The following is a 20,183-nucleotide window of genomic DNA, read 5'->3' on the forward strand; positions in this document are numbered from 1 at the left end:
TAATTTTTCAGTAATACATAAATTTCTCTCGTTAAAATCGAAAACATTGTTACATACACGAGCGAAGTCTTCTTTTGTTTTCTATTGAAATGAAAAGTGTGTGATATAGAGGAAATTATTTTACTCTGTATCGTAGGAAATCCTCAAGGAGTCCGAACAACTGACAAAACAAATCTTTAACCCGAAATGACTACATCCTTAGGCATATATATTATCTTGTTTTTATATATATATTTAATAACGTGTTTGGATAGACTATTGTAAAAGATCAATTTTGTAATGTTTTCATGCGGTCTCAATTTATCATTTTATATCCTTATATTGACAACTTCAGACATCGTTAAATTTTTAGACATCGTTAAAAATGTTTTTGTATTATTTGATTAGTCGGAAAAGTAAATATAAACCACAGGTGCTCATTGTTAAATAAAGAATCATAGAGTGCATTTCTTTCTAACACAAACGATGCAAACGGTTATATGCGCGCACATGTTTTGATCATTTGTTTCTAACATACGCTTGCAAAGTTTACGTTAACTTTGACAAACTATGAACTCGCTAGAAATGCGTCTAACGTTTGTCGTTCATCGTTTGTTAGTACACACGCTACATTTGTTTCTAACTTCAACATGTTCAACCTGATTAAACGATGTATTTGTTTCTACGTTTGTAAAAAAGTCTGTTTACCAACAACATGTGCATGCATTATTGAAAGTTCAAACAGGGTCAGTAAACACTGATTGAACGATGTATTTGTTTCTACTTTTGTAGCGTTTAGAAAACAACAACAAACGCCACACAACGTTTACAGAAAGAAATGCACTCATAACTTCATCTACGTAACAGGAAACGAACGAAATTATTACATACGTTAACGCTCGAGAAAATTGTTTCTCAGTTTTATACAGACAATACGATAGGATAAACACATTTGTTTACCATGTTTACCGTTTGACATTTGACATCTTAAGCTGTACGGAATCATGCAGGTAAGCATAATTACAGGAAAACTTATAAATAGCAAAATAACATGTAAATATAAAGATTTGTGTATGCAATAATGAATTGAACAACTAAAAGTAAATAAATAAGTATCAGAGAAGAACCAAAACAATTGAGTTTTACATTTTCTACAAAACAGAATGACATTCTTTTTATAGTGACTGACTTGATTAGTTATCTGAGCATACATAAGAAATGTGGTATGAGTGCCACTGAGACAACTCTCCATGCAGGTCACAATGTGTGAAAAAGAAACAATTATAGTTCAAAGTACGGCTTTGTTATGGTAGAAAAAAGGATAACACGCTATTTAAATGAAAACCGTGTAGTGGTGAAAGGTCGCATACTGTAACAAAAATATGAACGTTTTATTCTCTATTCTATTTCCCAAGTAGAGCAAGTACCAGGAATGAAACTCTCTTCTCCTTATTTCTTTTGGTTTAAGTAAAAACATAATACCATGCTTTTTTTATTCATAGCAAAGAAAAGAGTTTTGATATTATTCCAATTCTAATTATTTACTAAAATGTAGCATGAAATTGAAAAGTGATACTAGTATATGAATTTTTTTAAAACAAAATGAAAAAATAACTGCAAAATAATCCCATGACATTAGATTACATAAACACGGTTTAGCAGTTAAATGTGAAAATGAAAATAGTGAGAAATTCAATGTAAATATTTGGTATGTGCTCTGAGGGTCTGTGTAGGTGTCGAACATATTTTGTGTAGATTAGAAAACGACTTCACCTACAAAACAAAATAAAAACGTCATATTAGAATGTTTTACCTGTCATATATATATATCAACTTGTACACACATTTAAAAAGAATCGAAAAATATGTGTGACCATATAAATTAGTTGTTGTGTAACAGATAAATCAAGACGTAATTTATTATTATAATTTTAAGACAGCAGTTGGGTCTCGTATAGATCTCTCTCCGAACATCACATATGCTAAAAAGAAAGAAAAAGGCATGGAAAACTCCAATCATTTTTTCATATTAAGACGAATAAAAAAGGATTTATTATGATTATAATATGAAAAAATACTTAAAGAACTAAGATCAAAGCAGTTGATAAACAAAAAAGACAATCTCTTTGATTTAACCTTTAATTAGGAAATGGAAAACTATGATGGCTAGAATATGTTACAACACATATCTTTTTCCCCGGTGTTCCAGGATACATTTATTCAACTAACAAATGACTAAGTGCATGTTTATCCTTAATCATGACATCCTTTATCCTAAATATATTTTTTAGATGCATTGTTAAAAAGACTTCTGAATTCATATTCTCGACAGAAAACGTCCGCAAGGTATACAAAAGTCAACATCCGAGAAACTTGATCCTCAGCTTTATACAGACAACATGATATAATGAACACATTTAGTGTCATAGTTATCGTTTTATATTTTGTCTCAATAGCCGTATCGAATAATTTAGGTAAGCATAGATACATTTGACTGCCATATCATATGTAATTTTAGGGGATTTGTGGTTTCAATTGAGGACAAAAAGTAAGTGAATATAAGTATCAGTCTTTGAGATGTTTTCATTATTCATGTTTTCATGTTTTCACGTTTTTATGTTTGAGTTTTGATGCATTTCAGTGTTCCTTTTTTTTTTTTTTTTTTTTTTTCCTCTTATAGTTGATACATTTCCCTCAGGTTTAGGTTGTCACCCGGATTTGCTTTCTCTCAACCGATTTATGAACACCGGTATACTGTTGCCTTTAATTATTTGATCATTTTTTTTTACATTTAATTTTACAGTCCTGGTCATTTGTCCGAGCATTCGGTTCCATTTACAGCCGAACCTAACTCAAAGGACGTAAAATAGCTATATATATCACCTAGAATCAAACGCTTTCGTTTGATTTCACTTTATAATCAAGGTTTCTGTTTGTGTTGTTGTTGTTGAATTAACAGATGGTGAAGGACCAAGTATTAAAACACAACATCTGTATAAATACATGTTTATGGTCAGAAAACTATATTTATTTTTGAAACAAAAAGTACTAATTTCAATTTTGAGGCTAATATCAATGCACATGTACACGTAACTTAAATGTCTTCAAATACTGAACAATATCCTCTTTATGATCATGAAATAATATTGGGTTGTTGGGCTTATTTAAAGGTTATTATTTATTTCACACGATCATGCTGACAGTCCAAAACCATCATTTCACTTAACAAATGAACATTAATTTGTGAAACGAGTAACACTGCATAGTATTCTATACTAGTTTTACTGGTTTATATTAGATTGCTAGTTAATATTACAACTCAATATTACGATATGATACCGATATCAATTACAGGTAATCCGGTAACAATGTGCAAAACCGCAATACTTATGTTCGTAATATTGCAGAATCATTTACTTGTACCTTAAACGTGTTTCTCAATGGCTATCTCACTTGGTCTGTGAGAGGCCTTCCAGTGGGGATTAAATTAGAATAAAAGATTAAAGATCATGCATGCTCATCATGATCATCAATGAGTTCATTCCTCAAACCTTAGTTCTGAAATCCAAGGACTATGAAAAACTTTCTGTTAAAAACAAAAATGTTTAGCCACTTGCTGTTATATATATGTAGGACTCATATCTATGGTGGGTTCCAGATCTATATATTCGTCATGCCATCACAAATCTATGGCAGATATTTTACAATCAAAATCTCTGGCAAGTTTTGTAATTAACATTGATAGTATTTTCATGTTACAACCTCTTGGTCTGAAACAATGCTGATGGACTGGCTGTCATTACGACCATCCTAACAGTATCTAGAAATTTTATACTTGTGACATGAATTGCTAAGAATATCAGTAAGTGCGTTTTGTAAGTTTTGGCTTTACGTGTACTTAATTGCTTAATTATATATCGAAGTGTGAAATGTTTGAAAAAGGGTTATATTTGAAATTGGTATTTGAAAATAAAAAGGATAAAAAATATAAAGATGGAGCAAAGATATTTTAGCTATTGCTAAGAGAAAAAACAAATTTACATTCAAATTACTTCCAATCAAGTTTGCTTAACACTTTCCGTGTAATTCGCATATTATATATTGTCTTATATTTATTTCATTGTCATTTTAATTTCAGATTGTCAGAGACCAAGTATTGAAACTCCAAAGTTATATGAATATATTCTTTTGTCAGATAACAACATTTGTATTGGAAATTCAGTAACCGATAGTATTACTTTCAATGTTAAGGCTAAGAGCGATGCACACGTAGCTTTGATGTCTTCAAATACTGACCATGATCCTATTTATGAAATAATAATAGGTGGTTGGGCTAACTCAAGGTCTATCATCCGTGACAGCAAAGAAGGGCTACCGTTGGCAATGCATCATGGAGCTCTACTCAAACAAAATGTGTATAAGACATTTAACATAAGCTGGAGTCATGGCCAAATCAGAGTAAAAGATGGAAGTGAAGCGACAATAATGGAATGGACAGATACTACAAACCCATTAGACATCAGAAATATCGGAATTTCTACATGGTGGAGTTCAACAGGGAATTGGTCATTCCCATGTCAAGGTACCAACGTTTTGTTTTGTGTAGTGCTTTATGTAAACGTGGTGACAATAATCACTTTGGTGATCATAGTTGTCCTGCAGATCTATTAATTAGTTCATTCCTCAAGCTTTAGTTTCTGAAATCCAAGAACTATGAAAGACTTTCGATTAAAAACAACAATGTTTAGCCACTTGCTGTTATATATAACACTGTTTTTTATTTACATTTTTTTTTTAATTCAAACGATCCGACTTCTAGTTCAAAACTACATTTATCAATTTTATTGGTTAGTTTGATATTGGTTATATTTCATGAACCAGTTTGGAAACTTGATAGGTATACTAACATCATCCAACAAAGCTTGATTTATTAAGTCTTTTTCTCGAGGAACATTCTATAACAACACAGTAAATGGTTAATCAATTTAGATACAAAATGACACAAACAAAAACATGTTTACCATATTTCAACAAATGTAGGTATAAATGTAAATGTACAATTGCTTTATTATGCCAATAATGTAATAGTAAATCAAGTACGATATTGGTTGGGTGTTTGAGTTTTAACTTACCTAGCTTAAAGGCCAGGGTAACTACTTTTCAAATCCATTCACTAGTAAACGAATATCAGTCTTAAATAGTTTATTTTTATCTGAAAAGCTCTAAAAAAGCTAAACATAAGAACATCAAGTCATTTTCAGTTAACAGTCAATCTAATTCACTGCAATAAACTCGTTACTATTCCGATAATTAGCCCGCAGCCAATTTAGATATTTTCAGCCTGTAGACTAAACATAACAGATATTAAAAATCAAAGAGTCATCGCTATTTATTTCATTTTGCAAAGAGTTGTTTTAATTGTAAATTTATCTTAGCATTGCACATTCTTTTCCAAAACTGGTTTCGGCTTATAAAAATAATAAATATAACAATATGATACTGATATTAATTATGCAATTGTATTTAGACTTAAAACAAACATGTCATCTCTTGCAGTCAAATTTTTGCACGCATTTAGATAGTTCTTTCTTATTACCATATGTGGATCCCAACCAATACTGGTGGACTGTACTACTAAAAGCAGTACGCGTATAATGTAAGACTTGACTGCCCACTGTACATAATTAGCGGTCAAAGTATAACATGTTTAAACAATCATGTCTTCAAAATAAATATTTAGATAGAGCAAAGACATCCCATTAATATGAAAGAGAGGCAAACGATACCAAATGGACATACGAACTCATAAGTCGAAAAATAAACTGACAACGACATGGCAAAAAAAGAAAAGAAAATAACAAAAAGACAAACAGTGTTCAAAACAATTAAGATCAAGTTAACTTAAAATTTTCAATGTAAATCACCTCTTAAGTTTGATTTCATTATCATTATAATCCCAGATTGTCAGGGAAAAGAAAAACAGTATCAGAGAAATACCGAGCTCCAAGGTAAGTTTGAAGGGGGGGATTCCACAAACATCAGCCAACGGTACTGTTGGAAAACTGCTGCCATAATTCTAAATTGGTACATGGACTTTCCTAAGAAAATGGTGGGTTTAACCTGTATTATAGCCACCTTTACCTCCCACTTATATTGCAATTGTTTATAGTTCCGTTGTAATGACACCATTGGGTGTGGAATCAAAGCCAACAGCCAGAACTGTGTAAACATACGTCAAAGACATACAACACAACTGACTAACACAATAAAACAAACATACAAAAATATCTAACAAAGACGGCAAGAAAACAATAAGTAATTGATAATTAATTTAACAAAGACGCAAACAAAAACGCTGTTAGTAGTTGATATGTAGTACATACATTAGTACAATAATAAGAAAAATATAAACACAAGGATATAGAAAAAAACCCAACACGGGTATATCGTCTTTCGTCTGATTTTTACCTCTGGATTTACCTGCATCAGGAACGCCCAACGCCAAAAACTCAACAGCTCGCTTGATAAATACCGAGCTATGCATAGTTTCAAACATCACATAAGAAAACATTACCGCAAAGATAAGAAAAGTAAATACTGTCGGCTGAATAAAATGATAAACAACCTCAGCACACAGAATCTATATCTGAATATAAAAATAAGAAGATTACCAATATCACAACACATTATCAGAGACCTAGTGACATATACATTAACAACTATAGATCACCATTCGTCCTTTAAGAATGAGCAAACACTATACCGCATGGTCAGCTATAGGAGGCCCCGATATGACAATTGTTAAGCGTTTCAAACGAGAAAACTAATGACCTAATTGATATGTCAACGATGAACATTAAAAAAAGGATATACAATAACAGGACCATCTTGTATAATTATTTGTTCAGACTGAATATTTCAAGCTAATACTATATATTAGACAACGATGACGTTGCAAAGTCAACAGCTGCAAGCAGACAAATATCATATGAGTCGAAAACGTATACTACATTCGCGGATGAAATTGGTATATCGCTGCAAAGAAGAGGAAACATGCATGATTTTAAAATTAAAATAGTTTCGTTTATCACATATACTGGTACTGAGATGACAACTGAAGATAATTTGGAGGTATATACATATAAGATGATGTTGTATGAGTGCCAATGGGACAACATGTCTACAAATGAGGAGAGGGAAGCCGTATCAGTAGTTTCTTTAGTCTCTATCCAGATGGATATATTAATCGGACCATCACCGAAAAGTTTGGATTTTTGATAGAAAGTAATTTTGCTAAGGATAGCGGTAAACGTTTATTTGAAGGCTTGACATGTACAGTGCAATGTATTGAATCAGATTTCGAAGTTTAGAATATTTTAGAAATAGCTATTCTTGAAATTAATATTAGAAAATTTAAAGATGGAAATAAAAAAAAAACATTAAGATGGTTCAAAGATATCTCTATTGCTAAAAGTAATTCCAATCAAGTTTCCTAAAAACTTCCGGTGTGATTCACATCATATATATTGTGTTTATGCTTTATTTCATTGTTCCTTATAGTTTCAGATTGTCAGGGACACAGTATTGAAACTCCAAACCTGTATAAATACATTCTGTTGTCAGACAACGGCATTTGTATCGGAAATCAAGTAACGGATAGTATTAGTTTCAAAGTTAAGGCTAAGAGCAATGCACATATAGCTTTAATGTCTTCAAATAATGAACAAGATCCTCTTTATGAAATAATATTGGGTGGTTGGGATAACTTAAAGTCTATCATCCGTTATAGCAAAGAAGGGCTACCATTGGCAATGCACCGTGGACCAGTACTCAAGCCAACTGTATATAGGACTTTCTATATCAAATGGAACAATGGACAGATCCGAGTAGAAGATGGAAGTAAAGCGACAATCATGGAATGGACTGACACTTCAAGCTCATTTGAAATCAGAAATATCGGAATTTCAACAGGATGGGGTTCAATCGGGAATTGGTCATTCCCATGTCGAGGTACAAATGTTTTGTTATGTAGTTCTGTTTGAAAAGAGGCACATATAATGTACTCTTGTGATTTTTTGATTCACTCGGATCTCTGAATTTGTTCATTCTCTATGAAGTTAGTTTTTGGAAATTAAATAACAAAAAATGAATACTTTTTTTTAAATAACAAAACTGTCTGTCAAACAAATTCAACCTTATATCTAATATCGATGAGAAATTTCAAAAAAATACAAAGGTAAAAAAAAAAAATCTTTTTCTTAGCTTGTATCCATACACTACTTACAATTATCTTTTAATATAAGTTAACAATTATTCCGCTTTCCATTTGTTTGTGGATAGAATTGTTTTAGATACATGATTTTTATATTACTTATTTTCTTTGAACTGATTTTTAAGTAGTTGTCAGTAAATCATGTAAATGAAGTACTCTCATATCTGTACTCTGTGAGTGATGCATAGATATCATAGGCCTACCACGTCCTGTCTGTTTTATTTTGTTTGGTGTTTTCTTTTTTGAACCGATCCGATCAGTAAAGCCATTTTCCACTGACTTTTATAGTTTGTTCTTATGTTGTATTGTTATAACACCGTCCAATGTAACAGGAGGAGTGGCGCCTTCAAACATGTTCAACCCCTACACATTAATTTTGTGCATGTCCCCAGCCAAGAGCATGTAGTTCAGTGGTTGTCATTGGTTCACGCCTGCACTTATTTTGTCATGAGCAACACGACGGGTGCCAAATGTGGAGTAAGTTCTGATTACCCTTCCAAAGCACATGAGATCCCCAAGTTTTTGGTGGTTTTTGAGTTGCTTAGTCATTAGTTTTCTATGTTGTGTCTTGTGTACTATCATATGTCTGTTTGTCTTATTATTTCTTAGCCATGGCGTTGTCAGTTTATTTTCTGTCTATGAGTTTGACTGTCCACTCTGTATCTGTCGCCCCTCTTTTGTCGATAAATTGTTTTATTTTTGTAAACCATGCCGGTTTTTTTTCAATTGAACAGTTTCATATTTTTCATGTCAGGGCCTTGTAAAGCCGACTTTATGCATTTTCGTATCTCTGAAACTAAAAGGTTGTCTTTAACTGTTTACATCTTCTTTGTCTCATTAGCAATTATACATATCACCTTATTTTTACTGTGATCGTACAATGCCATTTGGTCTGTTTGATATTTACCATTACATCTTATTCATTAATAATAATAATGTATGTGTGACCTGCATAAGTTAAATATGTTGTATATGATAAGTTATGATTGTCTCTATAGATGTTTATGCACAAACAAAACCATAAAACGTACATCATTGCCGATTTTTTATAAAAAAAAGTACAAAACATTGTTTAATTGAAACTTAGGAAAACGGTCGTATAACTGACTTGACATAGACATTTTCATAAGAAAACGGTGAGTTGAACCGGAATTTCTAGCCTACACTCATAATTGTATAACACTATTTTTTTATGATCTGTTATATTGCCAAATTGAGTGATGAACCAAAAAGACATAATTTATTTGCAGCTACTAGTAAACTGTGTAAGCATAGACACAGACATACAAAACGAATGAATTCAACGTTTATATCTCACAATTAAACCAATTCGTTTGTCCTTGATTTAATCTGGTGCGCATCATGTTGCAAAATCTTGCATTTAATCGACAATTCCGCCAGCAAAAAAAGTTTTTGTAGTTAGTATAGTAAATCATAATGATCATGGCATATTAATCACTTTCTCGATGAAATACAAAAGCATTGGAATATAAAAACAAGGGTCAACAAAATGAAAACAACACTATGAAAGTCTCTTGCGACCGAATGGCATCTCTAGAATAGACCTAACAGCATATGGAGCATCTAAAGCCAAACACATGAAAGCTGCATGCACATATTCCGGATCACGTTAACAGTCATACGACCAATAGGAACATAATAGAACAGACATTTTTTTTCGATCAAGTTATTCACATCTTCTGTTTAATTTTATTGTCGTTATAATTTCAGATTGTCAGGAAAACGATCAAAAGATTCAGAAAAATACCACACTCCAAGGTAAATACAAGAAGGGGAAGATCATGAAACTTGACACCAACTGACATATTCCTCACTTGGTATAAGCATTTTCTGAAAATATATGGTAACACATGGTTTTATATATAGCTAGCTAAAGCTTCCACCTTTATGAAAGTTGTATAGTTTTATTATATTGACCAAAGTATGTGTGAAACCAAAGCAGATATAATATATTAATGCGAAAATGATAAGTATCTAGCAGCCAGAACAGTGTTAATAGACATCACAAGAAATTCAACATAACTGACTAAAAAACAACTGCAATTAATAACGAGTTTATAGTTGATAGTAAACTTGACAATGAAGCCAATATTTTCTTTTATATTTGATATTATTGTATAGCAATATAATATTTCCAACAGAAAGTAACCAAAAGTTAGCGTGCAATAAATTCTAATATTGCACTAGTGCAATAAATCATTAAAATTCATGACGTGATCAACGACAAAATCTTAGTTTAAACCAGTTAGTACTTTTAAATATTATATTACTATACAATAAAAGGGTTATTGCATGAATATTGGGGAATATTGTCCCTCGTAGAACATATATTGCACTCGCAACCTCGTGCAATATAAAATTCTACTCGGGACAATATTCCCCAATATTCATGCAATAACCCTATAGTATTATATAGTATATACTTTCTCAATATGGTAAAAAAAAAGAGAAAAAGGTAAATAAAATAAAATAGAATGAAAACACTACGACAAAACACCGCTTGTGTTTGAATATCAAATCTGGACCCACGTGAAACGCTGAAAAACATACATGACCTTATCTCGTCAAGCAAAAATCATACGACCAGAAAGACCGTAAAAGTGCAAAGACAAATGAAAAGGAAAATTGCCGAATAAATTAAAGGGTACATTTAGAGCCATGACTTAGTGCAACAAACTGTTTACAAGACATTTTAAATAAAATGAAGTCATGGCCATTGCAGAGTAGAATTTAAAAGTAAAGCGAAAACTATTAAATGAATCATTATTTCGATATAAAAATAAAAAGACAACTGTAGATTTGATTGTGAACGAGATAACTCTCAACTGGAGACCAAAACGAAATAGAAGATAACTGTAAGTCACCGTAAGGTCTTTAACTCAGCTATAAAAGGCTCAAAAACGACAAGTGCGATTTGCAATTTGTTAGTTCAAGGCTAAAAAAAATCAGAAATATTAGAATTTCTACAGGATGAGATTCTACACGGAATTGGTCATTCCAATGTCATAGTACAAACGTTCGTCTTATATAAAACTGGGAAGATATTCAATGATTCTTATAACACAACTTTCTGGTAAAAAAATGACAAATGAAAATCCATTTTGTTATCGTCGAAAAGTGACGACTAAATGCATGTGCCGATCTTTTGTGCACATTATAATTATGACATTTCTTCCTCTTTCTACATCTTGGACCGAATAACGCTGGTGAACTGTTCACCATTACAAAACGATTCTCACAGTGTCTAAGAATTTCATTCTTGTAGCATGATTTACTTATAAAAGAGGTTATCGTTTTATGAAAGGATTGACTGTCCATGTTCTTCATCAGCTGTCAAGGAGTAAAATATTTATATAACGGTTCTAATCGAAATTGATTTTACAAAATATAAAGGTGGTAAAAAAACATATTTCGACAGAGCAAAATCATTGTCATAGCTAACAGGAATAACTAATCTGCAATTAAATTATTCCGGGTAAAGTTTACTAAAAATACCCTCATTATCCACATGTTATGCTTTATTTTTTTTGTCGTTATAATTTCAGATTGTCAAGGACCAAGTATTGAAACCCCAAACCTATATAAGTACATACTTTTGTCAGACTATGGCATTGTTATTGAAAATCTAGTAAACGATAGTATTAATTTCAAAGTTAAGGCTAGCAGAAATGTACAGGTAGCATTAATGTCTTCAAATACAGATCAGGATCCTCTTCATGAAATAGTATTGGGTGGCTGGGTTAACTCAAAGTCGGTCATCCGTGACAGCAAAGAAGGGGTAGCATTGGCGACGCATGGAGGACAAGTACTTAATCAAACTGAATATAGGAAATTTTACATTAACTGGCGAGATGGGCGTATTAGAGTAGAAAATGGAAGTAAAGCGACCATCATGGAATGGACTGATACTTCAAGCCCATTAAAAATCAGAAACATAGGAATTTCAACAAGAGGGGGTTCAACAGGGAATTGGAAATTTTCATGTAAAGGTACGAACGTTTTATCATAAATAAGTGTTTTTTAAAAGTGGTGATCATGTCCATTGTGGTATTCTTTGCTGTTTTGTAGATCTGTAAATAAGTTCATTCTTTAAGACCTATTTTTTTTAAAAAAATGTCATAAACGATGTTTAAGATTTATCAAACACTATTTTTTTAACCATAATACTAAGCCATCTGTTGTTAGAGTCAAATTTACATGACTTATATATTTACACTTTTTTTTTATTTCACTCGACCCGACTACTAGCAAATTATGAAATGAACAAATTATGCTGGTAAGTTCGAGAAAAATATATTCATAATACAGTTCGGAAACTTATCATTACTTCATGCAGCATAGCTTGTATTTTGAACTACTTTTCGAGGCAATTCCATAATGACGAAGTAAATCCATTTATATAGGAACTCACATGATTTATACGTATGACTCGCAGTGTTTTGTATTCATACAAATTTCTTTGAACTCATACTATTGGTCAAATAAAATACGCCTTAGTAATCATGACTTATTCCAATATTTTTTGCATTGCCGAAAGCTCGAGGCCAAAATTGATTCCTCACAAGTATACTTTCACATTTTACAAGACAAACGGTTTTTGTTTGTTTTGCAGGAATTCAAGAACAGGAGAACATTATATCAAGCAAGAAAACAGAAATTCTGTTCATCTTATTAACGGTGATATTATTTGTCATTGTGACTTTCATTTTGGGATGTCTTTTTATTCGACACTATAAAAGAAATCGGGTAAGATTACCATCATCTAAAGACGAAGTTGATAGAGGAAATACCAATGAAATATATGACGAAATCGATATAGCCTTGGAAATAAATGTCAACAATAGTGTATATTTAACGCCGCCGGGAGATGATCAAATTGGAATACATGAAATGCGTGATGCAGAACAAATATCGACGTCGACCTGTAAAAAACCGATACAAAATATTGTAGAACAAAAGATGCGTGATATTTCGATGGGACATCGGATAAGATCCCCATCACCTAGAGACCAAACTGATACAGGAAGTACCAATGAAGTATGTAAAGAAAACGATATAGCTTTGGAAATAAATGTCAATAATAGTGTATACATATCGTCTTCGGGAAATGATCAAATTGAAAATCGTGAAATGCGCGATGCCGAACAAATATCGATGCCGACCTCAATGCAAACGATACAGGGAATTAAAGAACACACGATGAGTGATATGTCAATGTCAGTACTTCCGGAAACGACAAAACACGTGGTTAGTGAGACAGTTCAAGTAGCAAGTGAGGATAACCTTTCAGAACTTAACAGTAGACGCTCTTCCTTGAGCAGTGAAAGTGAATATGACAAATGTTTCAACAGTATATCAAGTTATATATAAATATTTCGGACCTAAGAAAAGCTACGAATACACCTTATAGCGCATTTAGCTAATTATCAAAGAGATGTCATCAATGGTAACTCTTTACATGGCAAAACAAATACATTCACAAAGTATTTTACTGTAAGAAGGTAGATAAAGAATTCAAAATTCATATTCTCAATAAAGTGAAGAAAGATTTTGAATATATAATTATTTCATTTATATCTCAAACTAAAATCAGTGCATTTTGAACTCCTGTTGTACAATCTATTTAACCGAGCAGAATAAAATTCGATAAGTAACATTTGTTCGCATGTTGTGTAAGTAATAACAATAATCCGTGTGCATATTGATTGTTCCTTTGAATATCGTATTATATCTGTTTTTTTTTTAAATCAAAATTTAAGAAGAAACTGCGAGCAAAACCTAAGATAAGATAATTATTTATTAACTGAATGTAGATTGCTTAACGTCCAGAAAATGACGTTTGATTATTGAGGTTTTGTGAATGGTATGATTCAATTGGTCATGAGAAAATCATAGCGGGAAATTAAATCCATATTGATAACCAGTAACATGAAAATGTGAAATGAACACAAAGCCTGTGTTTAAAAGACTGTTATATTCAGCCTCATTGTTTGAAAGATGAAATCAAATCCGATAAGACTCAATGACATAGATTACTAACACTATCATGGGTATGCGACGTGTGTGGGTGGATAAGTGGGTAAGGTGAGGGGTAAAAACAAAAATGTAAATCTCATCAAGTAAACTTTTATTTGATGTTAAATCACGAAACATCGTATTTTATGTGTTCATTGCATTACATTTCAAACAAAGTCCATATAATATCATGATCTTGGTATTCCGAAAGAGGAGTAATTTGCTATTAAAGCGAAGTAACAGACAAACGGATGATAAGCTAAATGTTTCCAGACACTCCAGATGTGTATTATCATTATCCAATAGCCGAACCAGTTGAATCATTGTCCGTAGTATGAAATAGTTGTCCACCCTTGTAGGAATAAAACGACTTTTTATATTTTCTTTAATGATTTTTACTTAATTTTTTGTTTTGTTTTCTTCTATAATGTTGAAGACTATAAAGAATAGATACAAACTTTAAATTACAAAAACGTTCAACAAGATGAGATCTACAAAGAAGTCAATTTTGCCAAAATTGTAAACAGACTCTTTATAGAAGTAATTGCACTTAAATAATGCATGTGTAACCCTTTTTTGTGTTTTAGATGAAAACGAAAGAAAATAGACTAAAATTGTAAACCGAAAAAAAAGTTATCAATGCAAGATAAAAAAAAAAAGATTTCGTCTACAATGTCATAGAGTTACATTGTCGAAGATGCAAACAGACCTAAAATATCGGCACATGCTCTTTAAAGCCTCTTAGTTTGAGTTTAGCTGTTATGTATTTCCAAAACTGGGTTTAATGACATCTCCCATCCTATTTTCGGCATACTTGTTGCATGATTTTGTTATTTCAATCTTTATTGATTGGAGTATTCTCCCCATTTTTATTCTCAAATACTTCTGTTCATTTCCATTACCGTATCTTTGTCCGTTTGCGCCGTTAAAACCACACAGTTTTAAGAAGGTGAAAGCAATTAATATTAATATATCATTTTCATATCCTTATACGGACAAATCTAAACATTGCCTCAATTTATTTTCTGGATTCTTTCATTAATCTTAAAGCATATTATATAACACTATGAATATATACATATATATGTATAACTCTAACGTACTTTTTTAGATAAAGATGCATGTCTTTATATACGTAGCAGGTAACGTCCACAGGTAATAGACAAGTTAAATCTAGGAAACCTATTCCCAGTTTTAAACATACAAAACGATAAAATGAACACATTTATAGTTATATTTTCCCTCTTTTGTCTGATCTCATCAGCTGTACTGCGTAATGGAGGTAAGCATAGATACATTTAAATTTACAGTCAAATTGGTGATTATGGATTTGTGTATGAAATGAAGGACAGGAAGCAAATTAATTTTAGAATCAGAGATTAACCACAAAAAATAGTTTTAAGTTTTGTGCACAACTCGTTAGGTTTTTGCTTTTGCATTAATGATCTTTTATCCAAGATTTCGTTTATTTCTTTGCGAATTGGCCTACAGAATAAAATCAACAGCTATAACATTATCATGATCCCTGTGTTGAAACTAATGGTGCGACCCTACAATCATTACGCAAACCCCATTTAAACAGTACTTAACCATAAGTTAAATGTTATAAGTATTTTTTTCTGGGAAATGATTTGTTGCGATAAGCATTGAATAATATTTCCAAAAATGGGACTCAATATTGGTAAAACTGTTAAAACCTTCCCAAATTATCAACGTAGAAATAAAATTGTTACCCGTCCAGGAAATTGAAAACGTCTGTAGCATTTTACAAATAACAAAATATTAGGATGAGTTCCAGTGAGACAACTATATACCAGAGACCTAATGACGTAGGTGTAAATAAATCAAATCTCTTACTTTATTGTTATCTTTACAGATTGTCAGGTACCAAGTATTGAAACCCCAAACCTGTATTAATACATTCTTTTGTCAGACAATGGCATTGGTATTGGAAATCCAGTAAGAGATAGTATTAGATTCAAGGTTAAGGCCAGCAATGATGCTCATATAGCTTTAATGTCATCAAATACTGACCACAATCCTCTTTTTGAGATAGTATTAGGCGGTTGGGCTAACTCAAAATCGGTCATACGCGACAGAAAACAAGGTAGAGCACTGGCAACGCATCATGGATAAGTTCTAAACCAAAACGAATATAGAACATTTGATATTAAATGGAGCAATGGACATATTAGAGTTGAAAATGAATGGAATGAGCAAATCGTGGAATGAAATTATACCTCAAACCCATTAAATATTACAAATATTGGAGTTTCTACAGGATGGGGCTCAACTGGATATTGGTCATTCGGATGTCTAGGTACCTATTTTTTTTATATTCAATTTGTACTTCTACGAAATCGCAGTCATACTCCATTGTTCGTGGACGTTCATTCACGTACACGTAATGCCGTAAAATCATTAAAAATGTTCGTACAATAGTAACATGCATGAGTAAGGACGAAAACAATAATTGACATTTGCTTTTTACACAATCTTTTAACACCGTACTATGGTTGTTGTCATCAATCATGTGGTTATTGGGTATAGAAACAATCCAATAGTAAAAACAAATTTGTTCTTTTTGACTTTTAAGTGATATTTAAGGATACACCAATGTAAGAAACATTACTGATGGCCAACAAAACAAAACACTCCTTTGTCTTTGTTTTTGAAGTTAAACAAGTTAAAAAGTTGAGTACAGAGATATTTACGTAATTCCTCCACCTTATTAAGAGTTTCTATTGTCAAATTTCCTGTTTACGGTCACCCATATTTGAAGACCAGACAGAATATTAGAGTATCACAAATATAAACATACAGTTATATCTGATAATGGTTAATTATTTACATCATGTGATTTAGCCCGGAACATATTAAAAGCTAAACAAATAGCTTTAAGAGAAGAAAAAGGAAACAAACCAAAGCGTTATGAAATCTAGACCGATTGGGATATACAATTTCTATTTGGAAAATTATGTTTTTGCGGCTGCAACCGACATACATTGCTGAACATAAAGAAATGCATAGACAACTCAATTCATTTATTTTACTAGGTTTATTTGGAATTAAACACTGATGACAGCCTTTCAAAGTATGCACTCACGATATATGTGTGCTGAAAATAAATCGAATAGGTTCACAATCATAAGTTTGCAAAAGGTTTATGTTATAAAAAAAAACACACCATCTAGTGTTAAATGACAGGTTCTCTTCGTTAATCGGTATAATGTTGTCTTCGCAATTTTTCAATCTTGGTTCAACATTTGTTTTGCCTATATTAATGGTTGTTTTTAGGCGGTATGTGTCATTAATATACCGGTATACCACTTTGCCATCACTTAGGATTTTTTCAAATATATTTCATAATAACAGACGATTCTTTTTAAAGTATTCGTTGATATTTTACTAGACAAATGTTTTCTGTATTTATTGCAGGGATTCAAGAACAGGAAAACATCATATTTGGCAAAATAACAGAAATTATAATGATCTCGTTAACATTGATATTACTTGTGATAGTTACTCTTAGTTTGCGTTATCTTTTTCTCCAATGTTATCAAAGAAATCAAATGAGTCCACCATCATATACAAATAAAGGGATACAGTAAATACCATTTAACACTATGAAGAAATCAATATGGCTTTGGAAACAGGTATCGACGATAGTGTATCGCAGTCGCCGGAAAATGATCAATTTGAAAATCATGAAATGCGCGATATCGAACAAATGTCGACATCAATTGAAACAATACAAGAACAGGTAGAACAAACGATGCATCAAAATACGAACACAACTTTAGGCGTTAGACATATGTAGGAAATAAACCAAATATTATTCCACTGATGTCTGATTTTTATTCTGAAAAAGCAACATCTGAATTGTAACTAGGTCTTTGTTTATATACATGTGAGTATGTAAGTTTAAATCAAGTCGATGTAAAAGTGAATATATTGGCTTATCAAACTAAAATCTACAAGGAACGGTTTGATTTCATTGGAGTTATTTTGTATATGATAGTCTCCATAACCTTCTAGAAACTATTAGTTGCTAATAATTAATTAATTTGTTTACATAATAAAAAAAAATCTATATATTTTCATTCATAATTTTAACCACACATAAAAATGTAAGATTATAAAAGGATCAAAACATTGCTTATAATTTTTCGGAAAGTATGACATAACGTGAAATAGTGTTTCGATACGTGGGACTACACCAAAATGTAGTCATTACTTCATATAAAGACTTCTATTCCAATATGTGGGACAACACCACCATGTGGTCATTACTTCACATAAAACTTCTATCCCAATATAAGAAAGAAGATGTGATATAATTGCTAATGAATAAACTCTCCACAAGAAATCAAATGACACATAAATTAACAGCTATAGGTCATCATAGAGCCTTAACAAAGCAACAAGCCCATTACACAAAGTCAGCTATATCTAGGTTTCTGACACAAAATAAATGTGGTCAAAGATTTTACAAATCTATTTCGCAATACTGTTCTAATGAGCATTTCTTCTTTCTTTCTGAAACTTTTTAAAAATAGAAATTCAAAAAATTTTGAAAAAAAAAATATGAACCCCTTTTTTGAATCCCTCCTTGGAGCAATTACCCCAAAACTTAATCCTAGCCTTTCCTTTGTGATATGGAAACTTGTGGTACAATGTCAGAGAGATCAATACACTCACACACACGTTATCGTCCAGAAACTACAAACATACTTTTTTTTGCCCTTAATTTCTAAACTATTGAAACCATAACCCAAACATGAATTCTAACCTTCTACTTTTGGTATTAAAAATTGTGGTACAATGTCAGAGCTATCAAAATACTTATACACAAGTTATCCTCCAGAAACTACAAAAATGATTTTTTTTTGCCCTTAATTTCTAAACTATAGGCACCATAACCCAAAAATGAATTCTAACCTTCTACTTGTGACATTAAAAATTGTGGTACAATGTCAGAGCAATCAAAGTACTCGTACACAAGTTATTATCATAAAACTAGAAAAATGCTTGTTTGGGCTCCTAATTCCTAAACGGTTTCGGCCATCATAAAAACCTTCAAATTTGTCTTTGTTGACCTATATATTTGTAGATCTTTATTTGTTGCTTTTTCTGTTTACAAAAATAAATCTTCTTTAAAGATTCAGCTGACAATTACGGCAATACTGTTTTAATTGCAGATCTTATTTTGCTCATCATATTTACAGCTTTCAGTTTTTAACTACACTTACACAGCTGCACATACATGTTTTTTGTTTTTGCATAATATGTCTGAAATCATGATTTAACATATGCATGTTAAAGGGCAGACACTTATATCAGAGAAGTCTTCTGTACACTTGACAAATTTGTAGATCTAGCCCTGTTGATAATTTTGTTCAGTTAACATACATGGTTAACAGTTGTTGCTTTATCTACATTTCTGTACTCTATTGTGGGCCATTAATGCATCATTAAGGGAGATATCCATTTTTATTCTGCAGTTACATGTTGTAATGTACTATTTTATCATTTATTTATCGATTTGTCTGTGCTGAGAGTTCTTGTGTTTGTCTCTGTTGTATTCCTGTCACTAAGTGTTATCATTTTTACCATATTTTAAGCATTGCAATATAAGCTGGAGGTTTGGTTAGGTATTAAACCAGGTCTCAACATGTTCAATCCACCATGACCATTAGACTGTTGGACTGGGATAAGCCAGATCATTTTTACCACTATGCCATACGTTTGTGTAACCCAGCTGGTATAATTCCAAGCAAAAGTTGGAATAAGACGGTCTCATAGGACATTGTGTACAATGATGCCTTTACTACTGTCTGAGTAAGGTCAGTTTATTTTCGATTTATGAATTTGACTGTCCCTTTAGTATCCTTCG

General features: G+C 31.8%; 1 protein-coding gene across 1 annotated transcript; it reads left to right on the plus strand.

Annotated features, from left to right (window-relative positions):
- The first annotated feature begins 524 nt into the window (after positions 1-524).
- LOC143080186 (uncharacterized) lies at positions 525-13,899 on the plus strand. Its single transcript, XM_076255915.1, has 8 exons — positions 525-989; positions 2,271-2,453; positions 4,118-4,561; positions 5,940-5,987; positions 7,540-7,989; positions 9,983-10,030; positions 11,818-12,261; positions 12,885-13,899. Exons 2-8 carry the CDS (start codon positions 2,387-2,389, stop codon positions 13,640-13,642), a joined length of 2,259 nt encoding a protein of 752 aa, XP_076112030.1. The 5' UTR covers positions 525-989; positions 2,271-2,386; the 3' UTR covers positions 13,643-13,899.
- The last annotated feature ends 6,284 nt before the right edge of the window (positions 13,900-20,183 follow it).

Source organism: Mytilus galloprovincialis, chromosome 6, assembly GCF_965363235.1.
Source record: "Mytilus galloprovincialis chromosome 6, xbMytGall1.hap1.1, whole genome shotgun sequence".
Taxonomy (NCBI): Eukaryota; Metazoa; Mollusca; class Bivalvia; order Mytilida; family Mytilidae; genus Mytilus; species Mytilus galloprovincialis.